This window comes from Podarcis erhardii (assembly GCF_964252035.2).
Source record: "Podarcis erhardii genome assembly, chromosome: 3".
Taxonomy (NCBI): Eukaryota; Metazoa; Chordata; class Lepidosauria; order Squamata; family Lacertidae; genus Podarcis; species Podarcis erhardii.
The window spans coordinates 105,006,192-105,034,043 of NC_138507.1; the positions used below are offsets into that span (position 1 = coordinate 105,006,192).

General features: G+C 45.3%; 1 protein-coding gene across 1 annotated transcript in view; it reads left to right on the forward strand.

The window, feature by feature from the left end:
* The window catches only part of TTC7A (tetratricopeptide repeat domain 7A), a 191,656-nt gene that overhangs the window by 142,366 nt on the left and 21,438 nt on the right, over window positions 1-27,852 (forward strand). Inside the window, exon 19 of the mRNA XM_081854624.1 lies at window positions 1,671-1,873. Coding sequence (XP_081710750.1) covers window positions 1,671-1,873 — 203 coding nt within the window. The remainder of the gene's footprint in view (window positions 1-1,670; window positions 1,874-27,852) is intronic.

Here is a 27,852-nt window from a genome sequence, read left to right on the forward strand (position 1 = left end):
TATTACTACTTTGTTTCCAACCACCTCAATTCAAATGTAACACCTTTAGTTCAGAGAGTTATTAAATAGCAAAGTTCTTGACTTTAACCGCCCGTTTGACAGCTTCTTTGACAGCTGTCAAACTCCTTATTCTTTTTCCTCCGGCACACGCACAGGACGCTCCCGGGTTCGGGGGGGGGGGTTACACAAAAACTTCCAAAATTCCTCCCTTTCTCTCCAGCACAAAGACTTCTTCTGTCAAATTCATGGAAATATCTTTTATCTAGCACCAAAAAGACAGTAATCTCTCCACCTTAGTTCTCCAATCCTTGCTTTAGATCGTTTGTAGGTAGGGGGGGTGCGGACTTCCCTTTAGCACATCCCCCGGTCGTGCCGAATTCAAAGGTAAAAATTTTAAAGTCCAAATTCCATTCTACTCACGGGTTGTTTGTTTTCCAGTCCAAATTTTGGGGAAAAAGTCAGCGCTCTCCGGCCATGGCTCGCGGCTTCGCTCCACTGAAGTAGCGGTCTACTCACAGCACCACGCCGCTCTCCGTACCCTCTCCGTAGCCTTTAAAAAGGCTCTTCGTGGGTCGGGGAGGGCGCTTAAGGTGCCCGCCGAGTCACCAAGTCTGCAGGCTTCCGCGCCTGCGGTTTCTAAGGGTCCCCGCGTCGCCGGCGCGGCAAGACCCGTCTTCAGCAGAGCCGATTCCCTCCGGAGCTCGGAGGGAATCCGCCATTAACCGATCGCGCTAACCCAGAAGTCCCATTAGAGCAAGGCTTATAGCTCAGTGGCAAAGCGTTTGCTTTTCAGGCCTAGATACCTAAGCTCATCTCCAGCGAAACAGGGTTCTCCCTCTTATTTGCTGTAGTTTACGCAATGACTGTGTTCTGCCAGCACCATGGGAGACAGTAGGCAAGGCATAGGCAAACTTAGCCCTCCAGATGTTTTGCGACTATAATTCCCATCATCCCTGACCACTGGTCCTGTTAGCTAGGGATGATGGGAGTTGTAGTCCCAAAGTTTGGGGATGCCTGCTCTTTCGCCTTATCTGGTAGCTGTTTTTCTTATGCTCTTAGGCACTGTCTCTCTTTTTCCACCATCTTCTATTACCCACTCCCTTCTTTTTCCTCACATATCAGTTTGTTTAAGCTGTAAATCTGCAGGCGGGATGTTGTCGGTGCTAATTCTACATTTTAACAGTGCTTTGTTTTCTTTGAGGCACTAAAGAAATTACTTTTATTTCCCAGGTGACTGGGGGAAGACCCATGCCTGCGAACAAAAGAAAAAGAAAAAGAGATTCCATTTAATACTTACTTAATGGGGGGGGCAGCTAAACTAAGGGCTGCACCAAACCACAAAAAAGCTGCAAAAAAAAAAAAACCAGAAGCAGCAAATCCAGCAGGTTTATTACATGCTTCTTAAATATCCAGTTTTCTTCTCATTTATGAACCAACCCAGGAGACTGATTGTGTGGCCGGTGAGCAAGCTATGGTTCATAAGTCCGTAAAATACACAAATGCCAGGAAGCACACATTTTCAAAATCGACACCTCATAAGCGGGGTCGTTTCTCACGAGGCTAACGCCTTGTCCTTAACCAGCATTGTCAATGTTTCAGCTCTCCAGGAGGATGCCAGGGGACACCCATTTAAATGCACCGCTTTGCCTTGTTTCGTTTTTGTTTTGTAGCTGAACTCTTCATGGAGCAGCAGCACCTCAAAGAAGCAAGCTTCTGTATCCAGGAGGCAGCCAGTCTCTTCCCCACATCTCACAGTGTGCTGTACATGCGGGGGAGGCTGGCGGAGATGAACAGCAGCTTGGAGGAAGCTAAGCAACTGTATGATGAGGCACTGACTGTGAACCCAAATGGAGTGGAAATCATGAACTGCCTGGTGAGCATGCAGCTTTGTGTTCTTGTCATATAATGAGGTGTCCTACTGGCGTCGTCAGGGTGGAGGAATGGGATCTGGGGAGAGACAGTACCATAGTTATAGTAAGGGAATGCAGGGTCCTTGAACTGTGATTCAATGTTTATTTGGAATTCTCAGCATCCTTATGCTCTGTGCAAATGGAGTGTGTTGTGAAGGGTGAGATCCAGGTGAGATGGTTACCAACAGCAAACACCCTTGCCGTATCTGTTGCTGAACGCTCCTGGCCCTAAATGTTTGACGCTGGGAACATTATTATTATTATTATTATTATTATTATTATTATTATTAATACCGTGCCCATCTGGCTGGGCCTCCCCAGCCACTCTGGGCGGCTTCCAACAAAATATTAAAATACAGTAGTCTGTCAAACATTAACAACCTCCTTGAACAAGGCTGCCTTCAAATGTCTTATAAAAGTCAAATAGCTGCTTATTTCCTTGACACCTGACAGGTGGGCGTTCCACAGAGCACTCCTTCAGGTATACAGGACCGAGGCTGTTTAGGGCTTTAAAGATCAGCACAAGAACTTTGAATTGTGCTCGGAAACATACTGGGAACCAGTGTAGACCTTTTAGGACTGGTGTTATATGGTTTTGGCGGTTGCTCCTAGTCACCAGTCTAGCTGCCTCATTCTGGATTAGTTGTAGTTTCTGAGTCACCTTCAAAGATAGCCCCATGTAGAGCACATTGCAGTAGTCCAAGCGGGAGATAACCAGAGCACGTATCACTCTGGCGAGACAGTGTACAGGCAGGTAGGGTTTCAGCTGGTGTACCAGCCGGAGTTGGTGAACAGCTGCATTGAATGCAGAATTAACCTGCACTTCTATGAACCTCTTCATTGGGTTTCATTGGAGCACTCCCTTATTCTGGAGTTCAGAGGTATGGCAGCATGGCATGTGCTTAGAAGAGGCTGCCCCTCGTGTCTCTCTGCACAAGTCATAGCTCTGGACTTGCTTGCTTTCTGCCAGGTGATGCCCAGAGAGGTAATTCATGTAGAAACACAGCAGGAAGCATATGATTCCTTTTTTCTTTTGAGGCGGTTTCAGTGGTTCCCAGTCTGCTTCCAGGCCCGGTTCAAAGTCTTGTGCCTACCTTAAAGCCCTGCAGGCTTGGGGTCCAGGTGTCAGTAGGCATGCTGTCTCCCTAAACCCATCAATGAATTGTGAACACAATACTTGAACTCTTAAAATTCTGAAGAGGCTTCTCAATAGACAAGGGATGAGCCTAGTCCTATGTACAGCAATGGAATACCCCAAAATTATTGTTATTATTTCTTAAATGTGTATACTTCCCTAAACCCATTGGTCTCAGGGTGGTTCACAACATAAAATCACAATATAAAAAGACAAAATACAGTACATATTAATAATAAAAAAGAACAACCTAATAATTCCCTCCTCCCCAACACATTTGAAAAGGGAATTGGATGTCAATCAAAAATAGATGCCCCCTCAATATATACAGGTCACCAAACAGCTTTTCCTGGGGGCAAATTTGCATGTAATGGCTGGGATGTAATTGGGCACCAAGGGAAGCCACAGGGAAGTCTGTTGTTGCCTTGGTAAAGTTCCAACCTGACCTGGAAGCTTTTGTCGTTCTTCCAGGTCAAGGGGAGCCAATGGCTGGCCTGGGCAGGCAAAGACATTCCAGAACCTAGGGACACTTAAGCCCCTAGGAAACCATTCATTGTGGAGCCCCGGTAGTTCACCATGTTAGGTACTAGTCTATGAATCAGATGGTTACTGGTTCTACTCCCGGGAGATCCTGACACTGAGCTTCCGGATGGCAGGCTTTTAAAATTTGTATTTTCTTTTAAGAGCAGCATTCATATAGCTAGCTGTTCTTTCAGAAAGCCTTTTCCTTAGCTGTATAGGAATGGGTCTTCATGAACAGCTCCTGTCCTTCCGAAAGAACTTTTAAATGATTCGGCTGCATCAGTAGGGACCAGCTGTAGGTATTTCTTCCACAGAATCAGCCCCATCTATGTCTCTGGGTTGTTTAAACAAACCCCAGCCATGTGTGTTCTTGTTTAGTCATTTAGTCGTGTCCGACTCTTCGTGACCCCATGGACCAGAGCACGCCAGGCACTCCTGTCTTCCACTGGTTCCCGCAGTTTGGTCAAACTCATGCTGGTAGCTTCGAGAACACTGTCCAACCATCTTGTCCTCTGTCGTCCCCTTCTCCTTGTGCCCTCCATCTTTCCCAACATCAGGGTCTTTCCCAGGGAGTCTTCTCTTCTCATGAGATGGCCAAAGTATTGGAGCCTCAGCTTCAGGATCTGTCCTTCCAGTGAGCACTCAGGGCTGATTTCCTTCAGAATGGATAGGTTTGATCTTCTTGCAGTCCATGGGACTCTCAAGAGTCTCCTCTAGCACCATAATTCAAAAGCATCAATTCTTCGGCGATCAGCCTTCTTTATGGCCCAGCTCTCACTTCCATACATCACTACAACCTGCTGCATTCTGGATTAGTTGTAGTTTCCAGGTCACCTTCAAAGGTAGCTCCACATGGAGCGCATTGCCATAGTCCAAGCGGGAGATAACTAGAGCATGCACCACTCTGGTGAGACAGTCTGCGGGCAGATAGGGTCTCAGCCTGCGTACCAGATGGAGCTGGTAAACAGCTGCCCTGGACACAGAATTGACCTGCGCCTCCATGGACAGCTGCGAGTCCAAAATGACTCCCAGGGGTGCGACCTCAACTTTTTAAAGTCAGCCCTTGGGCTTTGGAAGAAACTGACTGCACGCACCTAGGAAGGTTGCTGCCAACACTCAAACTCCCAGAGCAGCTGTAATGTCATACTCATGAAAAGAAAGTAATCGATTAAAGTTTTGAATAGATTCAAAACACAACTTATTCCGCTATGCAGACTTTTTCTTAACAATATCAGGCCAAGGATGTCTGGCCTGGAATTCTCTCCCTCTTCAATTTATCCCTGTAATATTTTTTTTTACTTCTGTTTTTATATGATATAGTTCTTCTATCTATTACTTGTGTATGTCTAAAAAGGCAATTATCTAGGCTTTGTGACTATTGTAAAGATTAACTACTCAAAGACCAAGGTTATGGTCTTTGGAAAGAAACGTCAGAAACTCTGATGGCCAAGTGATGAGCAAGCAGATGACCAGTGCCATGAATTTAAATAGAGGAAATCATTTTAAGGATGCATATTCTCAGAAATCTCATAAAGCTTTCAGTCTCTAGAACCTTTGGAGCCATATTCATGTTTTAATGTACAAATGATAGCTTTTAAAATTGATGCTGCATTGAAACTGTTTCAAAACAAGGTAGTGCCTCAGACTTTGCATGGAGCAGAACAATGAAACAGGGAAGATTCTCAGGTTGAGAAACTGGATTTATTTATTTTTTGCAGAATTGTGGGTTGTTTTATTTAAGGTTAAGTTATTAGCTCTGTATCCTGGTAGTTCATCAGCTATAATTCTTGTCGATGTAGTATTTCCTTCAATTGTGGCTTGAACCCATAATGCTATAGCTATTTTTTTAGAATTGGAAACTGTATTGAAATTGATTATGATCATTACTACCACTACTATTTTAAGAAGGTAGAAAGAACGCTGTTGTCACAGACCAAAGGTCCACCTAGCCTAGAATCCTGTTTCCAACTAAAAGCAGCCAGAAGCCCAAATGCAGGGCACAAAGGCAAGCATTCTTCCTTCCTGTTTGTCTCCTAGCAACCAATACTAAAGGGTGTACTTCCTTTGAACAAAGAGGTGCCATTGAATCATCCTGGCTAACTGCTGCTGATAGACTTGGCCTCCATGAATTTCCCTGATCCCCTGCTAAAATCCAATGTAAGCTTCTTGGCCGCCGCCACATTCTGTGGCAGCAAATTCCATGATGTCTTGGGTGGAGAAGAACTTGCGGTTGTTTGTCCTAAATGTACTGCGAATCAGTTTCTTTTTTTCTTTTCTTTTTTATATAATATTTATTCAAATTTTAAAAGTTACAAAAAGGAACAATAAAAAAGAAAAATAACAAAAACATGAAAAATACACACAAACAATAATAGGAAAAAACAAACAAACAAAAAACAGATCAGACCTTTACATAGCTTTCTTTCCTTTACTTATTTCCTTGACCACCTCACACCTCCCTTTTTTGTATTCTAGTTCAATTAGATGTTTCAGCAAATCCTTTCCATCTTTGTTTTTATCCTAATAATTTATCTTAATATACTGTAATTCTCGTCTTTCACCAATTAATAAATCAATTTTAACCTAATCCTTTATATCATTTCTGCTAAAACCACATTACTTCATTCCAACAATCTTCTAACATTCCTTAATTTTACAATGTTTCTGTAAATAAACTTTAAATTTTTTCCAATCTTCTTCCACCAACTCTTCACCTTGGTCTCGGATTCTGCCAGTCATTTCCGCCAGTTCCATATAGTCCATCACTTTCATCTGCCATTCTTCCCGGGTGGGTAAATCTTGTGTCTTCCAATACTTCGCGATGAGTATTCTTGCTGTTGTTGTTGCATACATAAAAAAAGTTCTGTCCTTCTTTGGCACGAATTGGCCGACCATGCCCAGGAGAAAGGCCTCTGGTTTCTTCTGAAAGGTATATTTAAATACCTTTTTCATTTCATTATAGATCATCTCCCAGAAAGTCTTAATCCTTGGGCATGTCCACCAAAGGTGAAAGAATGTACCTTCAGTCTCTTTACATTTCCAACATTTATTATCTGGCAAATGATGGATTTTTGCAAGCTTGACTGGTGTCATGTACCACCTGTATATCATTTTCATTATATTCTCTCTTAAGGCATTGCATGCCGTAATAATAATAATATCTTTAATACGGTCAATGACCAGAAAGCAGTTTATAAAAGAAATACGGCATTATAAGCAGTATTGTGCTACAAATAACAGTGGAAATATGGCCAATTCACAGAATTGGTGCTTATATTTATGACCAGGTTTCGTCTTTTAAGGTTTTAAAAATTAATTTCAAATGTCGCTTCTGTTTTTTATCGTTCCTTCGATGTTTACAATTTGAACTCCGTTGCTGACATCATTGCATGCCGTAAACTTCATACCTGTGGTCCATAACTGTTCCCAGTCAGCCATCATGATATTATGTCCAACATCTTGTGCCCATTTAATCATACCAGATTTAACCGTTTCATCCTGAGTATTCCATTTCAACAGCAAGTTATACATTCTTGACAAGTACTGCGAATCAGTTTCATGGGGTGACCTTGAGTTCTAGCATTAGCAAATAGAATCCTCTGTCTCCTATTTTTCCACCCCAGCGCATAATTTTATTGTTTTGGATCCATTGTTTCTACCAAGGAGTTGTTGTTGTTGTTGTTCTTTTTCTTGCTTGTTAAACAAGTTGTCCTCCCTGCCCTTCTTGGAGAGAAATAGAAATAATGATCTCTACACGGTCACCGGATCTCTCTTGTCAGATTTGGAACGTTAGGTGCCACCTGACCAATCCAATCTGCTTCCAAAGCAAACTCCCCGAGCGAGCTGGGCTCTTTGTCCCTCGTGCATCAAGCACTAATTAGTTGCAGAACTCATCCATCTCCCCTCAGGCTGTCAGACCTTTCTTCAGAAAAATCTAGCTTGGAAACAGTGTGGCTGGTTTTTAGGAGAGGGCACAAATCTGGCGATAAACAAGCCCGTCAGCTTAATTATTCCTCTGGGCAATAGCAGAGAAGTCATAAGCACATTTGGGATTCTTTCCAGTTGCGTTTAATGATAAACAAGTGGGGTCACATGAAGATAACCCACAGCGTGTTCGCACTTTGGGGGGAGGGAATTGATACCCACCACCAGCACCATAATTTGGGATCCTTTGAACCGAAAGCTGAGTAAAGGTAAAGGGACCCCTGACCATTAGGTCCAGTTGTGACCAACTCTGGGGTTGCGGTGCTCATCTCACTTTATTGGCCGAGGAAGCTGGCATACAGCTTCCAGGTCATGTGGCCAGCAGGACTAAGCCGCTTCTGGCGAACCAAAGCAGCCCACCGGAGCGGTACCTATTTATCTACTTGCACTTTGACGTGCTTTCGAACTGCTAGGTTGGCAGGAGCTGGGACCGAGCAATGGGAGCTCACCCCATCACAAGGATTCGAACCGCCGACATTCTGATCGGCAAGTCCTAGGCTCTGTGGTTTAACCCACAGCACCCCCCACGTCCTTCTAACCGAAAGCTAGCAGCCACTTAAAAGCAGAGGTGCCTAACTTTCTTCCAGCTGAGGGCCACAATGAAGCCACGTCAGTACTGTGGGAGCCACATGGCAATGTGGCATGGCCAAGCGGTAAAGGTGGGCGTGGCCAAAGTATACACGCTACCTGAGCAAAACATGATTCCCTTTTTGAGAGGAGTGTTTTGCTCAGACACGCAAAGAGGGTGGGCAGAGAAAGGGCTGGAAGGTGACAATCCAACTCCACTGTGCCAACCAGGAAGCACCCAGCATGAGCAGAGGGTTTGTGCCAGGTCTCCCCTCACTCAGATCCATGATGGACTTCCTTGGGTCCAAGGAGAGGCCCACCCCCTTCTGCATCGTGACTGCTCAAGCCAGGAAACGCACATGGATCCCCTGAGTTCAGTGGGCTCAACCCCTCTGAGCCAGTGTGGTGTAGTGGTTAAGAGCGGTAGACTCGTAGTCTGGTGAACCGGGTTCACTTCCCCGCTCCTCCAAATGCAGCTGCTGGGTGACCTTGGGCTAGTCACACTTCTCTGAAGTCTCTCAGCCCCACTCACCTCACAGAGTGTTTGTTGTGGGGGAGGAAGGGAAAGGAGAATGTTTGCCGCTTTGAGTCTCCTTCGGGTAGTGATAAAGTGGGATATCAAATCCAAATTCTACTCTTCTTCACTGGCATCAGGGCCAAAGCAGAGAGACAGCTTCTCTCTCTGTCCCTCTCTGCTTACACACACCCAGTACCTTTACCTTTTTACCCATCATGGAAGATTTTGCTAAACTGAAGCTATTTTGCCTGCGCACTACTCTCTCTGTTGCCAAAGTTATTTATTTATTACTTTAAAAAGAAAAGGCTCTATAGTTTTTTGGGTGGGGAGAGAAAAATTAAGAGTGGCTTGCTACAGTTAAAACAACAACAAGAAGAAAACAAACACAAAAAGCAGTCAATGAGACAAGGGTGAAAAGAGCAGCATAAATCAGTTAAGCGTTTGAAACCTGAGCAAGCAATTTCTTTTTAACATGGCACATAAAACTCATCAAACTGGATGCTAGGTAGGCATCTCAGAAATGCGTATTCCAAAGTCGGGGTACCACCACAGAAAAGTCCCTTTCCTTGGTTCACTGTCATCATGCAGGCAATGCACAGCACAGCACATCTCTTGGCTTCTGTGAGTGGAGGGAGATTGAGAAGAGGCCAATCCCCCCCCCCAAAAAAAATTCTTTTTCTGCATACTAGGGGTCCTCTTCTCACTAGTACGTTCCTTTTCCAAAAGGGTTGCCGTATTTTTCACTCCATAAGACACACCTGACCATAAGACGCATCTATTTTTTAGAGGAGGAAAACAAGAAAAAAAATATTCTGAACGAAACAGTGGATGTATGATTTTTGTGGTTCATGCTGTGGCCACAGACATGTGATTTGATGGTGAGTTGGGGGTAGCCCAATTCAAAAATCCTGAGAATCCATGTGGATCTGTGCTTTATAACTACGTTTTTGCTCCTTTGCGGCCCCACAAAACAGTGGATGTGTGGGTTTTTTTGTGCAGGCTGTAGCCATGGACATGCTATGTGATCTGATGGTGAATTTGGGGTGACCCAATGCAAAAATCCTGAGGATCCATGTGGATCCGTGCTTTTCCCTGTTTAGCCACCCACAGGTGTAAGAACATAAGATCCCTACTGCATTAGGCTGAAGGCCTGTCTAGTACAGCATCGTGTTCTCACAGTGGACAACCAGGTGTCCATGGGAAGCCTGCAAACAGGACCCGAAAGCACCAGCGACCTCCCCCCTTGCTGTACCAAGCAAAACAGTATCCAGAGGCATACTGTCTCTAGCAGTGGAAGGCGAACATAGCCATTGCAGCAGCTCACCTAATTTGAAAATAAGATCGTCAGGATCCAAAAACCAGCTCCCCATTTGTGTCTTTCTTCTTTTCCCACTGGTAATGGGTGGAAACATCACATTGGCCGTTGAATGAACCTGGCCTGCCTCATGGGCAATGAAGCACACTTCCAGCTTGCCTGCTCTGCAGACACAACCTATTATTATTCAATCATGAATTAACTTATTAATGGTCAAGTCGCTGAAAACACGGTGCTACAGGGAACACACAGTGCTGGAAACCACACCCTGTGTTCCAAAGAAGGGCTAGTTTTCTTGCTATAGTGGATTTTGACAGGTTGTTTAAGGAATTCACGGAGAGGAACATTTTCTCTTTCACCTTCTTGCAGCCACCTTCACTACCGCCCACCCACCAAAACTTCTCTGGAAGCTCAGGAGGACCTCCTGAAGAAGATGGGTTTGAGCACAGGGGGTTAGGAAATGCAGGAAGCTGCTTGGTGCTGAGTCACACCTTCAGCCCTTCTAACACAGCATTGTTTGCTGTGACTGGCAGCTGCTCTTCAGAGTCGAAGGGTTGTTTGTTGTCATCATGAGCCCTGAATCTAGCCATGATCTGGACAGAGTCAGAGGTTGCAGGGGTGCCAGATAGCCAGGCCATTGCACCTGAAGTTGATAGACTGGAATCTCCAGAGGAATCTCCCAGGCCACTAAGACTTAATAGGATCAGAACCCAAACCTTCATTTCCATGGTTTCTTGAGCCTGAGGAGCCAGTTGCCTTCCTCTGCTCATCACCAGACTAGTGGTTTAGCGAGTGCACCTGGAAGGAGACTGGAACAAAGGAGGAATGCCTGTCTTCAGGCAAGAGCGTTGTCCTTTTTAGGATTTCTCTACAGCGGGGTGGAGCCTGGAGGAGCTAGTCCAGAAACAGAGGTGTTGCCAAAGTTCGCAGCTATTTGGTTCAGGACGCAAATCTCTCCAGTTTCCAATGGCAATGCTCGACAATAGGAGAAAGTCTTCATCCTCCAGGAAAATAGCTACAGGAAGACATCTATGCCGTCAGTCAAGGCCAACTGAGTTGTAGTTCAAATGCTTAACAAGAGGTCTAAATCAACTAATGGGATAATCAGTGTGATCAAACAATTGAAGCCTTGACTGCAATCCATGGCTTTTCTCAAGACACACGTAGGCAGCCATTATCCATTTGTCTCAGCTGCTGCTTGCTAATTCCCAAAATGAAGTAGACATCGTAAAATCTCTTTTGGTCCTGGGTAGGTGTAACAATGTCAGAGGGGAGTCAGGCTAGTCAGAGTCGGTGCTTAGAGTGTGAACTGTGGGCTGGGAAATACTCACTCATTTCCCCCATGAGATCTCGCTCTGTAGCCCTTGGCGAGACTCCTAGATCCCACCCTCCTAAAATACTAACATCTAGCCTTCTCTATAAGGATGTTGTAAGGATCGTGAGTGGCATAAGTCCCAACTCCCTGGATCCTGGATGCCCAAGCACCCACAAAAATCCCCATGAAGGGTCCAGGCACCCACAAATTTCAGTGCCAGAGCCATGGACGCCGCATGGCACTCATGGCCCCAGGCACCCACAGCCAAGTTGGCACACTGGGTGAGTGAAGTGCTTTGACCACAAAAACACTATTATTAAAGACATTATGCCTAGCAGTAATGAAAACTGAGGGTCCCCCAAAATTCTTCCCTGCTTGGTTAATTCCTTTCCATGACAATTTCCCTTTCCCCATAAAACTATACTTGCTCAACGTTTCATACTCTGCTGACTCAAGCATGCAGGGTAGAACAATATGTTACCCAAATGCCTACCAAACATGTCACCCACCCTTGTCAAGCTCTCTCCCATTACACATAGAATAACGAAAACCAAATTATGATGTCATTACATTGCGCATTGTGATGTCATCGTCATAAGGGGTAGGACTAAACCATTCCACACATTGTGTGGAAAGACTCGATGGCCATTTTTCAAAACTATCCCATGTGAAGCCTGGCACATGGTTCCTCTGACACAGAGGTACAGTCTACCTTGTGAGGAGAATCAGCTGTTCAGAAATACTGACACCAAGCTCCACCTGTGTGAGAGCCAGTGTGGTGCAGTGGTTAAGAGTGGTAGTCTTGTGATCTGGTGAACCAGGTTCGATTCCCCGCGCCTCCACATGCAGCTGCTGGGTGACCTTGGGCTAGTCACACTTCTTTGAAGTCTCTCAGCCCCACTCACCTCACAGTGTTTGTTGAGGGGGAGGAAGGGAAAGGAGATTGTTAGCCGCTTTGAGACTCCTAAAGGGGAGTGAAAGACAGAAAGGAGACAGAAGAGCAATGTCCAGCCACTTTTGATTGATGGGGTCTGTGTGGAGAGGGTAACAACGTTCAGATTTTTGGATATTGAATTACAAGAGGATCAGTCCTGGAGTGTCAACACAAGGGGGCTTGTGAAGAAGGCGCAGCAGAGACTGTACTTTTTGAGAATCCTAAGGAAAAACCATCTTCCGCAGAAACTGCTGCTTGCCTTCTATCACTGTGCCATTGAGAGCGTGCTCACTTATGGCTTATGTGTGTGGTACGGAAGCTGTACTACCCAGGACAGGATGGGGTTGGGCAGAGTTGTTAAGGCAGCAGAGAGCATTGTTGGCTGCCCACTTTCCACCTTAGAGCAGATTTATGCCACAAGGTGCCAGAGGAAGGCACTGGACATAGTAAAAGATCCATCGCATCCTGGTCACTGTCTCTTCGAGCTCCTGCCGTCGGGACGGAGATACAGGACGATGAAGACAAGAACGAGCCCTCTCAAGAACAGCTTCTTCTCCAGAGCGATCTCGGCCCTGAATGGGAAACCTGGACTTTGAAAGTCATCTAATCTTCCTTGCTGTATTATACTGTATTGTTTTAATTAGTGTTTTTATAGTTGTTCTGATTTTGTATGGATTGCCCTACCTGGGTGGATGGAGCAGCCAAGTAATTTTCGTTGTCCCCGAGAGGGGGCAATGACAATAAAGATATTATTATTATTATTATTATTATTATTATTATTATTATTATTATTAGAAAGGCGGGATATCAAATCCAAACTCTTCTTCTGTGTGTGGAAAGTTCATAATGAATAACTAAGACTGCAGACGATCCCCTTTAAAAGTCTTCCAGGACAGGAGGAAGCTGTACTAGAGTGGAGCCAGGAAGCAGTGCACCTGGTTTCATCCCATGTCCCTGTGCACAGATCTTTGTTTTCAGAGACGTCCAACAATCAAAGCAAGGATACCTTAGTTTTTAAAAAACCTCCTAACATCTGTTTCCTTGAAGGCTTGCTTCGCGCTGGCCTGGAGAACGACACAGAAAGGCATGGCACAGAATATCATGCCGACGCTAATTAAATACTCGTTTACCTTGAAGCAGAGGAGTGCAAGTCTCCATGCTGTACTCTCTTCATGCACCACTAAGACAAAAGGTCATAGGAGCAATCCGCAGTCCAGAGGGAGCCTGTGTCTATTGAGAGTTGCATTCTTTTCCAGCGCTATGGATAATCACTTCAGGGCAAATTTCAATTTGTTCCTTTAAAACCACAGCTTTCCCTTAAATGCTGTGAACTCCTTTGCATGTTACAAAAGGCAGGAAGGAAGCAGATGTGCTTATGACTTGCTGCCGGGGATCTCGCCCAGACAGGGAACTCTTCTCAAAAGTGCCCTGAGAATTAATGTTGTGGACAGGACAGACCCAGATTTGAACTTGCCTTCGTCCCCAAAGCTTGCTGAATAATATCGGGCTAGTTGTTCTTTCTTGGACTAGCCTACCTCTCAGGGTTGTTGCTGGGATCAAATGGGAAAGGACAGAAATGGATGCATGCCATGTGGAGATTCTTAGAGGAAAAGTGGAATAAAAAAAGTCATGTAGAGCAATCATCCTCTCAGTGTGACCAAGATGGAAGGCCTACAGATGTCCTCTAGTCAGCTGTACTTTGCCGCAAGGCTTCCATAGTTTCCCACCAATTTTGTAAGCATGTTGGAAGAATGGAGATTTGGATCATACGGTTCCATTTCACTGCCACCCCTGGAATCACCATGCATTGCCATCTAGCGATGCTGGCAGGGCATAAGAGAACATAAGAGCTATCCTGCTGGATTAGACCAAAGGCCTATCTAGTCCAACATCCTCTTCCTGCCGTGGCCTTTCCAGATGCCTCTGGGAAGCCCCAAAACAGGACCTGAGTGCAACAGCACTCTCCCCTACATGTGATTCCCAACAACTGGAATTCAGGGGCATTCAGCCTCTGACAGTAGAGGTAGAATATAGACAGCCATTGTGGCTAGTAGCTATCAGTAGCCTAATCCTCCATGAATTAGCCTAATCTTCTACCTAAAACCATTCAAATTGGTGGCCATGACTGCCTCTTGCAGGAGCGAATTCCAGTTTATTTCTGCCCTGTGCGAAGAAGTGCTTTGTTTTGTCCAGAATCTAGTTGCAAATTAAATATATGAATCCCTGTGGACCCGTGTATGTGGGTGAACAAAAAAAAAAGAAGAACGGCTGGGTGCCTGGATTCAAAATGCAGGGTGTGCACACAGAGAGCCCCAGCACCAGAGGATTAGACTCACAAAAATAAGCACCACAGTAAATCCCCAGGGATATAGGTTATTGGACCTTTTTATCCCGTTCAGCTGCACACAGCAGCTGACCTCTTTCTACCACTCTTGCAATTAGCAGACCACACACATACACTGTTAAAGTAAGTTTGAAATGCTTTACTTACAGATTCAAGGTCTCAGTTATGCATTGTTCCATGCAGCAGCAAGGATAACGCAGGCAAAATAGCCTTGAGTAGAAAGTACAGTAAAGTAGCTTCAGACATGCAGTTTGTGCTTGGAAGCATAGACATGTCCTTCTCGTTGCATACATGATGCAGAGAGGAAGAGAGTAGAAAGGCTTCACTTTCTCTCCAGAGGATAGTGGGGGCGAGTTAGCTGAGTCTTATCTAGCAATACAGCTCTGTGGCCCTTAACCCCTTCATGCACTAACTAGCAGTTGTGCATAGTTATGTTGGACTGCAGTCTCTCTCACAAATCTCCCAACATTCAGCTTCCTCTATGCTGATGAAGCTTTTTGTGGGTTTACTGAGGGTTTGTCCAACAGGATGTATCTCAACCCACTCACAGACATCTGTTTCAGCTGGTGCAATAGCGCTTACATTTTTCTAACACCCCTTAACCAGCCTCCTAAGGCCCCTGCAACCCAGCTGTTGGATTGCAACCATATTTTTTATTATTATTATTATTATTATTATTATTATTATTATTATTATTATTATTTCAGGTTAGGAGGCAAGCTATTTTACTGAGGAGAGCAAGATTGGCAGCCAGCTTGAAAGCCTTGTTGCTGAGTAATATGGAGGATTAAATTGCTAAAGCAATAAGCATCTTTTAATAAGATTTGTTATGGTTACTTATTTTATACCTTGTAATTCTCAGAAATACGAATGCACTCGAGGAGTAATTACATCTACTCTGAAATGCCCAAGTCATGGGGAACCTGAAACTGCCCTTTCTGCTCTCCTTAAATGTGGCTGCACATCCCATATGTAGAGTTCCTGGTGTTCCAGTTCTGTTTTGATGAAGCACCAGCAAGCAAAAAGTGGAAGCACCAATTACTTGAACAACCTGCCCGCAACCTGGTGCCTGCCAGCTGTTTTGGACTACAACTTCTGTATACGCCAGGCAGCTGTTGTGCAAAACAGCTGAAGAGCACCAGGTTGGGGAATTCTGCACACAAACATCCACAATTCTGGTGCGAGTTGTTGTTGTTGTTGTTGTTTAGTCGTGTCCGACTCTTCGTGACCCCATGGACCAGAGCACGCCAGGCACTCTTGTCAGGCTTTTTAAATTTGTAGGTTTTTTTAAGAGCAGCATTCATATAGCTAGCTGTTCTTTCAGAAAGCCTTTTCCTTAGCTACATAGGAATGGGTCTCCGTGAACAGCTCCTGTCCTTCCGAAAGAACTTTTAAATGATTCGGCTGCATCAGTAGGGACCAGCTGTAGGTATTTCTTCCACAGAATCAGCCCCATCTATGTCTCTGGGTTGTTTAAACAAACCCCAGCCATGTGTGTTGTTGTTTAGTCATTTAGTCATGTCCGACTCTTCGTGACCCCATGGACCAGAGCACACCAGGCACTCCTGTCTTCCACTGCCTCCCGCAGTTTGGTCAGACTCATGCTGGTAGCTTCAATAACACTATCCAAGGATCTCGTCCTCTGTCGTCCCCTTCTCCTTGTGCCCTCCATCTTTCCCAACATCAGGGTCTTTCCCAGGGAGTCTTCTCTTCTCATGAGGTGGCCAAAGTATTGGAGCTTCAGCTTCAGGATCTGTCCTTCCAGTGAGCACTCAGGGCTGATTTCCCTAAGAATGGATAGGTTTGATCTTCTTGCATTCCATGGGACTCTCAAGAGTCTTCTCCAGCACCATAATTCAAAAGCATCAATTCTTCGTCGATCAGCCTTCTTTATGGTCCAGCTCTCACTTCCATACATCACTACTGGGAAAACCATAGCTTTAACTATACGGACCTTTGTTGGCAAGGTGATGTCTCTGCTTTTTAAGATGCTGTCTAGGTTTGCCATTGCTTTTCTTCCAAGAAGCAGGCGTTTTTTAATTTCATGAATGCTGTCACCCATCTGCAATGATCATGGAGCCCAAGAAAGTAAAACCTCTCACTGCCTCCATTTCTTCCCCTTCTATTTGCCAGTAGGTGATGGGACCAGTGGCTATGATCTTAGTTTTTTTGATGTCGAGCTTCAGACCATATTTTACACTCTCCTCTTTCACCCTCCTTAAAAGGTTCTTTAATTCCTCCTCACTTTCTGCCATCAAGGTTGTGTCATCTGCATATCTGAGGTTGTTGATATTTCTTCTGGCAATCTTAATTCCGGCTTGGGAGTCATCCAGCCCAGCCTTTCGCATGGTGTGAGTTACAATGTGTGAAAAGAGACAGGGATGGAGAACCCGCAGCCTTCCAGATGTTATTGTCCTCTGACATCTGGCTGATGAGAGTTGGAGTCCAATGGAATCTAAAGAGCCAAAGGCTTCTCACCTCCGGGTTAAAAATTATAGTCAGCACGTATTTTGCAATAAAGTTCGCCTTTAAAGATTATTAATGTTTTGATCGGCAATAGTACACAAATGGATCTTTTCTGTCAAAACGAATCCCTTGCAAAATGCTGTTATTTAATAATACCCTTGAGCAATGATTTCCACAGCTATTATGTTCTTAAGTTGGAATTAAATTTATTTATTGGGGGTTTTGAAAACCACAGCCTACTCCTAATGTTTTGTTTTCGCCCTTGTCTCATGATGAATCACTCGGATTCCCCATCTGATCATATCTGTGGGTTTTTCTGAAAGAGATTCAGAAAAAATTGTTTTCTGGGAGAGTTTCAGACAACAACATTTCTTTCCCAAGTGCTTTGGAACAGTTCTGCAGTTATTCTGCAAACAGCAGGACAGGTTCAACATTTGCATAAACCTTGCCTGGTGTCACTAGTCTCAAACCTTGGCAGCCATTTCTGGCTCATTGATTTACAGTGTTGGAGAAAGGGCATGTCTAAGCTGTCCAGCTCAGTCCATGAGACCGGAAAACTTCATGTAATTAATGAAAATATAGGAGGGCATGTTCCTTTATGCTGTAGAATCTCTCACCAGAACCATCCTGCAGCATGAAGATGTTTCTCTAAGCTATTTTAACAAACAGGTTCCAATTCAGGAAAGCATATATTTTCAGCGAATCATTCTGCCTTATTTAACCTTCAAGCAGGGGAAATCAGTATGATGCCAACCCAATGCTGTTGGGTACCATCTCCCATCAGACCCAGCCAGCCTGGCTGATAGTTAGGGGTGATGGGAGTTGTGGTCTAGCAACACCTGGAAGGTCTGATACCTACCTTAGAGAGATGGTTACCTGAGCATTGCCAACAGTGCTGGCATTGTGTAGAAGAAGACCTGTGAGAGAGATGTCAGACATAATTATTCCTCATGCCAGTACCATGAGATGTGGCATGAGCTGTGTCAAAGATCATTATAATGTGTCTCTGTTGGGGAAATATTGGGGGTTCAAGCCGAATACCCAATATTTCCCCAACACCTCCCTCCATTACATGCATTTTCAGAGCAGTAAAGGGAAGCAGCCATGTGAAATGTGCAATCATGCCACTAACCTAACATAAAAATGTGCAGTCAGCAATATAAGAGTTCAGATGACTCTATGCGAGAAGAGAGAGCAACTCCTTGGTGATGTATACAGAGGCTCTGTATGCTTGGACCCCAGCAGTTGCCTGATGATTCTGGGTGTTGCCAGCGGTGCTGAATCATTTATTTCAAAGGTTATGATGGGATTCAAAAACAGAATTGTAGAGCTGGGAGCCAGAGGGTCACCCAATCCAACCCTCTGCAATGCAGGAATCACAATTAAAATGATACATTCCAAAGCCAGGTCTCCAGATCCACTAAGCTGCCTGCCATGTATGGTGGCCCATCAGGGACTTGGCAAACCTCATTTTGCCACCTGCCTTCAACTCCAGCTGCCTAGAACCCACCCAAACATATGATGTGGCAGGTGGGCTGCATTCAGCCTGGTGGAGCAAAAATTGCACCTCTTTGCTCTGAGACTCCAAAGTGTGTGTGTGTGTGTGTGTGTGCATGCATGTGTGTGTGTGTGTGTGTGTGTGAGAGAGAGAGAGAGAAGGTTACATACGCTTCAGGTTACAGACTCCGCTAACCCAGAAATAACCCAGGTTAAGAACTTTGCTTCAGGATGAGAACAGAAATTGTGCTCCGGCAGCGTGGCATTAGCTAAAGTGGTGCTTCAGGTTAAGAACAGTTTCAGGTTAAGTACGGACCGCCGGAACGAATTAAGTACTTAACCCGAGGTACCACTGTATTGGTTAACCTGTGAAGCAGAAGGAAGTAAAGTGGGTCTGGTCTGTTACTGAAAAGAGATTCTTATGAAATTCTTCTCCTTTTGTCAGGAATATTTTCCCCAAAAGTAATTGGCGCGAGCCCAGCTGCAGTGTCCACTCTCCCTTCCAGACATCCATCATACTGATCAGTTGTCTCTGCAGTGCTGTGGAAGGAAGGGGAAATCATAAACAGATGTCAATTTTCAGGTGCTTGCAGGAGTGCTGTGTTACCCTAGGTAATAGGGCACAAGAAGCCAGGGGGTGGGGAGAGGATTAGCTGTTTGTCCCTCCACCTCAGTGCCTTGGAAAGAGCAAGGTTTCGGATTGTCTTCACTTGATGTTGGCTTCGAACTTTGCTACCTCTTAATGTTAAATGGACAGTACCAATTTCCCCATCACCAGGAAAATTGCTTAACATTCTAGGAAACACGATGCCTGAAACTCAAACCACATGGGTTGGCAGTGGATGAATATCTTTAAATAAGAGTCGACCCCCAATCATATGTACAGTGTTTGTGTAGTGGTGAAATTTAAAATGGATAGAAGGGGCTGAACCCACCCCTGCCTTTCTGTCCCCTCCACACACAATCACTCAAATGCACACTTACTTTTCTCCCAGCTGGGCTCCCTTATGATAATCTGCCAATTTGCCTGGTGGAAAAATGTCTAAGGGAGAGGAGCTGAAATGCCACCCCACCCCCCACCTGCACGAAGTAGGCTCATGTAGTAAGGGCTCCACTCGATTTCTAAGAAAGGGAATTAGGATGCCTGCAAAATCAGAAGAATGAGTTGGGGTCACAGGTGGAGGGGGCTAGAATTATGAAAGTACTTAAGATCCCACTGTAACAACTCCCAGCATTTCCATCTCCCCAAAGCTCAAAGAGCAGCGTGCAGAAATCAGTCCTAAAACAGTCCCTGCCCTCAGTCCTATAATCTAGAAGGCATGTCACACAAGGAAAAAGAGATGGGGAGGGAGGAGGAAAAAAGCATGCTCAGCCACCAGGTCTTAAGGCTAAAGAATTATTATAGCAAATGACTAGCATCGAGACAGTTCAGGAAGCCTGATGAAATGGCTGCTGTTAGATGAAATCTGAGCGAGGGCCAAAAGCAGCCAGCCTCTCAGCAGAGGTGATGGACTAGTCCTTTTTTCCTTCTCTCCCTTTGCTCTGCGGCCTGATGGAATTAGGCATGATTTCTGGTGTGGGCATCTGCACAGTCTCGGGAACATAGGAGCAGCATATGGTTGCCAAGAACCTCTTTATTTCTCTTCAAACAAATACATGCCACTGCAGAGAAGTTGGTTGTGCATCAACAGAAGGGCAGATTGGTAGCAGGCCCTGTTGTTAAAGGCTGCTTCACACACATTGGACAGAGACACAAGCCTCTTGCACTGTTTGTTTCCTCACCCCCATATAACATGCAAAGCAATGGGCTTCTCCCATTATCAAGCCGTTGCATGATATTTGCAGTTTTCAATCTGCCTGAGAGAAGTGTTGTATATAGACCACTTCCCTCATCCCCCGGGACATCTTAAGACAAAGGTCAGCAATCTTTTTCAGCTGTGGGCTGGTCCACCGTCCCTCAGACCTTGTGGGGGGCCAGGCTATATTGGGGGGGGTTGAACGAATTCCTATGCCTCACAAATAACCCAGAGATGCATTTTAGATAAAAGGACACATTCTACTCATGTAAAAACACGCTGATTCCCAGACTGTCCACGGGCCAGATTGAGAAGGTGATTGGGCCGCATCCGGCCCCCGGGCCTTAGGTTGCCTACCTTGTCTTAAGACCTGTGTGCTCTGAGGAAAGGCAGATAGTAAGAAGTCCAGGCCAGGGAGCTCATGCTATCAGCTCCTGAAGGGACCATCAGTTTGGCCTGAAAGTATTCTGCTCTATATTATGTAAAGTTTGTTTTAGTACTGTAAAAAAACTAGAAACCTCCTTGGCTGCCTTAGTAGAAAGGTGACATCTTAATGCAGGAAATTAATATAACATCACAACCATGGCTGCGTGTAATAAACTGGATTCAGAGCCAGCCCAAGACATTTTGCCGCCTGAGTCAAGGGACAATATTGCCACACACGCCCCTGTGTACATAAGTTCAGTGGGCTGGCAATATAATCTTACTTCAACACCTTTGAGAAGTCAGCGTTCTTCGCAGACCCTGAGCGCAGCAGGCTTAATTTGGGGGCATAGGGTAGGACACATAGCAGCCAAAGCTCTGTTCACCAGCAGCTGAATCTGCTTCTTCACAGCCTGAGGCAGCTGCCTCACTTTGCCTAACGATAGGGCCTACCTTGATTGGATTCCTTTGGAAATCCAATGAATGGTGATCTTGTACCAGCAGCTGATCTTGTAACCCCACAGTTTGATGATTCAACCTGTTCCCATATTGCCAAATGATTCTGAATCATTACCTTTCCACATTATTTAAACCACCAGCTAATTTCAGAATATCATTAACTATGCCAGATATGCCAGCAATATTCAACATGACATTCCCTCAGAATTATGTTGCCTGTTCCAGGCAATTTCACTGAATTGTATTCTGGCCAGAATTTTGGCCAGGGATATAAAATGTTGGCTGGTTTTATTGGCCAGCCTGTGGTGAACCACAATGCTGCCTGTTGTTCTCTTTGTGACAAAACCACAAAAGGAGGAGAGTAGGAGCTATTTCACTTATGAATCACAACACAGATGGGGATATGAAGTTCAAAAGAGGTCATTCAACCTAGCTAGCAGCCTAGTGTTCTTCAAACTTAGGTCTCCAGGTACAGTTGGACCGCAGTTCCCATCATCCTCAGTCAGCTTAGCCAATGGCCAAGGGTAATGGGAGTTGTAGTCCAACAGCATATGGGGACCCAAGAATGTGGAACACTCCTATAGGCAGCCAGCACAGGACAATGAATTTGTCTGGGAGTGGGAAATATGCATTTCCTGTGTATACATTATGTTACAAGAAGATCCAATTATCAATTTACCCTTGAGAATACAAGATAAATGAAATAAAATATTTGGGAGAACCAAGTGAGAAAGAGATTGGGGGGGGGCTAAAGCTGAGTGGAAACTTCTTGCCTTGGTTTGCAGTTTGTGTTGTGGTTGTCAAAAAAATTGTCAGTTCCAATTCGGTTTTCAGTTCTTCCCTAAAAACTATTTTTCCTCTCCTTTGGCCTCACGGTTCCTAAATCTGATTGGGTGTTGTCAGAGTCACCCGTGGTCCCAGCTCACAAGAGACCAAAGTCCAGTCCGGCTTATGTACAAAAGTTTTTATTGAAGAACATTCTTAGCTTCACAGCCGAGCTCCCTGACTCTACGTCTGTTACACTTAGACCGCTGAAGTCCCCTCTGAGTCAGTCCCGCCTCTACACCAGTTTAAGGGGCTTGTACTGGTCCACCTCTTCCTCTCTTTCCTTTTCCGCAGGGTCTTTCTGCCCCCCTGTGTTCTCTCCCTTCGGGACTCCCCAGAGGCTGAATCCTCTGGCGCCTCCTCCCCCCTCCTTCGGGCTTTGGGACCAGGCTCCTCCCCAGGACTCTCTTCACTTCCGCGTGCCTCCCATTTTGAACTTGGCGCACGTACGTTGCTCCTGACCTTCCCTTCGACAGTTACACTGCCCTCGATACTACTTTCCTCCCCTTCCGGCAGGACGTCTTGCCCTGATCTCCTTCCCCTCTCTGCTTCCTGTTCTGCTCCTTCTGACACACTGGTCACTCCTCCCCCCTCACTCCGTTCCAGCGGAGCAGCCGGTCCCGATCTCCAACTCCCACTGGGGGTTCCCCCTTCGTTTCCCTGCTCCTGACTGCTTCCCCCTCTAGCTCCCCTTGGCTTGACCAGAGGGGCTCCCTTTTGGGAGTCCTCCGATTCACTGGACGGACTCATGGACAATCTTGGGTCATTGTCGTCCTCTTCCTCGTCACCCTGGAATCCTTCCCCCTCGCTCTCTGTCTCCTCCCTCATCTGCGCCTCTCTCCCTGAACCCCTGACAGGTGTGGTGACAGTCTGCCTCAGGAGGTGGTGGACTCTCCTTCCTTGGAGGTTCTTAAGCAGAGGTTAGCTGGCCATCTGTCACGGATGCTTTGCTGAGATTTCTGCATTGCAGAGGGTCAGACTAGATGGCCCTTGCTTATCCATTGGTGTGCCACAGTATCTGATGCAGCACCATGACGCCACCAGCAAAGCGCCACTGCTCTTTGGGTTCATTATAAGCATATATGTAATGGATTGACACAGTGGGGCTATTACAGCTGTCAATGGCGAGCTGTTGCACCTCAAAAGGTACCAGTGCATTTCGTATATGAACTGTATTGTCTTGCTGTCTCGTGCGCATTCCGGGAAGGCGAAAGACTACCGCTGCTCTGCTCCTTGAGAGGAGCTTCCAAGAAACACATTTGTTCCTCTGCCGCTCAAACCGATGACATCTTGCCATCTGAATCCATGTGCTCCATCAATGCGAAGCCCCTGCTGTTAGGTGATGCCAACCTTATTATAGCCTGGCCATCTGTGAGGGAATCTACTGTCTGTGGAATAGATGGACCCCATGGAAGTTGGCCAGCTCAGCCTTAAAGGATAAATCATAAAGCATGGGTAGGCAAACTAAAGCCCGGGGGCCAGATCCGGCCCAATTGCCTTCTAAATCCTGCCCACAGACAGTCTGGGAATCAGCGTGTTTTTGCATGAGTAGAATGTGTCCTTTTATTTAAAACGCATCTCTGGGTTATTTGTGGGGCCTGTCTGGTGTTTTTACATGAGTAGAATGTGTCCTTTTATTTAAAATGCATCTCTGGGTTATTTGTGGGGCACAGGAATTCGTTCATTATTTTTTCTTCCAAATATAGTCCGCCCCTCCCCCCCCAAGGTCTGAGGGACAGTAAACCGGCCCCTTACTGAAAATGTTTGCTGACCCCTGTCATAAAGGAACCACAGTGGGGTGTATTCCTGCCCCCCAGCACCCCTGGAAATGAATCAATGTTTGACTGCGCATAACAGCAGGAAAGTTGTCAGGAAGGGAATTATTTAGCCCATGAATTAATGCACACAGAGGGGGGGGGGGGAGGAAACACCTGAGATGCGTTCACAACATGCCCCAGCTTCTGCAGATGCTCCCAGCGCACATCAGTGCTTGAATCCCCATGTCATTACAGCTAAGGCCTGTGCATCTTTTATTCCTTAGAGGTATGGTCCGCCTTGTGACTTGGAGCCACTGACCTCATTTATGCAGAGGAACTAGGCAGTATAACAATAGCTCCACAGAAGCGACAGCTCGTTTCTGCAGGAGCCCGTTCAGTGGCTGGGGGGGGGGGGAGAGCACGTGTCAGGAAAGGTGCTTCGCTGTTTACCTTCCCTCTGAGAAAAATAAGCTTCCTCCCGCTGCCAGGGATTCAGCCGGGGTTCATTCATAAAGAATGTACTAGTGTGAAAAATTCTATATGTATGACGTACCTTCTGAAAGGAACTCTGGGCATTCGAAATAACAGCTCCTGTGGGTGGATCAGATGAATGTAGCTGTACACAAAGGATTTTTTTTTAATTGTCCTTTAAAATAAGTGTGCAGATCTCTGAATAGGAGATAAATTGTGAAGCTCTTGATATACCTGGAGAAGGCTTTTAATGATAATAATAATAATAATAATAATAATAATAATAATAATAATAATAATATTGACTTCTCCTACCCCGCTAAATTCTCAAGCTGGCTGTGTATTGTTTGTTTCCCTGAGGACCTCTGGGGTTGAAGAAGCAATATGTTAATTTTAGGAAGTAAGTTAATTCATTAATATTGAAGGTATTGGACAATTTGCCCCAGACCTGATGAAGAGAGCACAGCAGAGGTTATATTTTCTGAGAATCCTCCAGAAAAATAATCTCTCAAAGGACCTGTTGATGGCATTTTACCATTGTACTGTTGAGAGTGTATTAACCTATGGTCTCTGTGTGTGGTTTGGGAGCTGCACGGTCAGGGGAGAACATGCACTCTGAGACCGTGTGTCTATATCACATGTCCTGCCGAATATTTTGGAGAGGCTCTTCATGAAACAGTTGCAGCAGAGACCATTTCTGCTTTTAGTTTTGAGAGGAAGCTTTGGCCTTCATTGCCTCCCTAGAATCAAAGATGATGGAAGTGTTTCGTGGCAACTGTCACAAGCAATTGGAAGGTGTCTGTATCTTTGGGTGCCATGGGGCAGATTGCCGTGATTTGTTTTTTGAGTTCCGTGCTTCCTTTCCTTTTAATTCTGCTTTTCCAAATCTGTTTACGAAACAGAACGCTAGCCTCAGAGAACCATGTCTATGAGCTGCAAGGCGTACTTAAATTAAACCCGCTGAAAAACGTTCGCCCTTTTCAGGCCTGGCTGATAAGATAAAATATTGGTCCTTGAGGAAACTCTCACATATTGCCCATACCACTAGACCAGTAGGCTCCAGCCCTCTGTGCCTCTCAGGGAAATGGCTTCAGGAGGAAAGAGCCACAACACAGCTGTCAAGCTCATGTCCCCAAGCACTATGACAGTGGCTCTTACTTGCAAATAATAATAAAAATTATTCAGGCTAGTTAAACGATCTGTGGCCTTTTAAGCTGTGTGTGTGGCGGGGTATTGTTTTTGGTTGTTACTATGGTATGCATTTTTGCGTTTTTATATTGTAAACTACCCTGTGATCTTCAAATGAAACATGGTTTAGAAACAACAACAACAACAGAATAAGGATTTGAACCTAGAAGCTGACCCTGAGCTGGTCTCCCTCTCCCTAACCAATTTTATATTGTTTTTGTGAGGATAAAGGGCGTTAGCCTGAGATATATTGGAGGATATGTATTTGATGGATAATATTGAAAAAGCAGATAATATCTTAAAAAGCAGAGACATCACCTTGTCAACAAAGGCCCGTATAGTTAAAGCTATGGTTTTCCCAGTAGTGATGTATAGAAGTGAGAGCTGGACCATAAAGAAGGCTGATTGCCGAAGAATTGATGCTTTTGAATTATGGTGCTGGAGGAGACTCTTGGAGTCCCATGGACTGCAAGAAGATCAAACCTATCCATTCTTAAGGAAATCAACCCTGAGTGCTCACTGGAAGGACAGATCCTGAAGCTGAGGCTCCAATACTTTGGCTACCTCATGAGAAGAAAAGACTCCCTGGAAGAGACCCTGATGTTGGGAAAGATGGAGGGCACAAGGAGAAGGAGACAACAGAGGACGAGATGGTTGGACTACCAGCAACCAGATGGTCGAAGCTACCAACATGAGTTTGACCAACTGCGGGAGGCAGTGGAAGACAGGAGTGCCTGGCGTGCTCTGGTCCATGGGGTCATGAAGAGTCGGACATGACTAAACGACTAAACAACAACAACAACAACAACAACAACAATTGAAAAAGAAGTTGGATGTCACCCCCACTCTCTATTGAGCTGCAGTAATATGACAGGGGGTTCCATGAGCTCCCCCAGGGTCTGTGCCCCTTTGGAGAATTGAGACAGGGTGGAGACTGTCCTAGCTTTAAGAAATATGGTGTATTCACCTATGTACACCTTCAGTCTGCATGGAGGGAGTCCAGATCTTACAGCAAGGTCCTTTCAAGAGGTATTTGTCCCCCACAGCAGTGCAGCCTTTTGTCATGTTATTGCCTCTATCCCAGGTGAGCCGCTGGCTTGGAAAGAAAGCTTAGCCTGTACTTTTCCACTGGCCTCCAATCTTCCCTTCAGTACCCCAAAATAACCAAAATCCTACCGTTTATTAATTTATTACAATTTGAACTCTAACCTCTCACGTCGTGCTTCAATGTACAGTGATACCTCGGGTTACAAACACTTTGGGTTACAGACTCCGCTAACCCGGAAGTAGTACCTCGGGTTAAGAACTTTACCTCAGAATGAGAACAGAAATTGCACGCCGATGGCGCAGCGGCAACGGGAGGCCCCATTAGCTAAAGTGGTACCTCAGGTTAAGAACGGTTTCAGGTTAAGAACGGGCCTCTAGAACAAATTAAGTTTGTAACCAGAAGTACCACTGTACTTCGCTTCTCCTCTTCGTCACAATGGTTCCCCTGCACAACAGCTCAGCAACTGAGAAGTAGCAACATTTCTTACTGCTACTCAAGAATGCAAAAGTCATCAGTTGCATTCCACAGTGCTTATTTTCTTCTTATGCCAACTGAAAGTGCGCTCATCTCAGTGGCAGTTCAAGGCCCGGCTGTGCCTCGCTGGAAGGCTAGCACCAACCCTCCTGCAAATGTTCAGCGGCGGAATTAAGCCGTAACTGCCTTGTTCCCATTAAAAGCGCAGCTGATTGAGATGTCCTGATGCATAGATCAATGCGGTGTGCTCGGTGCCATGTACCTGACAGCTTCCCTGCCTCTGTGGTAGCGAAGGTAACTAAACGAATTAATCAAAGGCCTCATTAAATAGCAAAGGCTTACAGTCTCCCCCGGGGATCATCAGATGTAGACAGAGAGAAAGAGAGAAAGAAAGGTTCCTTGCTGGGAATTCCTTGACAACAGTTTTGATGGGAAATGAGTAACAAATTGAATGTAGAATAACAGTGTTTCTGAGCCACTCCGGAAATCTGTATGACTGATCAGGCCACATAATCCGCTCCGGAATCCAGCGAGTAGAGTGGATTCTTAGAAAAACTCTGATTTGATTTCATTTTATTTTTCTGAAGTACTGCTTAAAATATACTGGAGAAAAGATTCAAGCCAGCTTCAAGGCTGCTCAAGATTCAACAGATGCCTGAATCTATTGCACTGTGAAGTCATTTAACTAAAAGTGGTCAGTACTTCCACAGGAGTATAATTCCCAAAGTGCTGTATGAAAAGTCATGCTAATGGAACAGGCTTCAGACCTTGCAATGTCCCTACAAAAGATCTGGGCTGTGGATCCTGTTGTTCAGTGATTGGTCTCCTTCCCTTGCATAATTATTGGTGGTGGTTGGGAACCACCCATGGCTGCAGAAAGAGAGGAAGATCCTCTCACCGTGGTG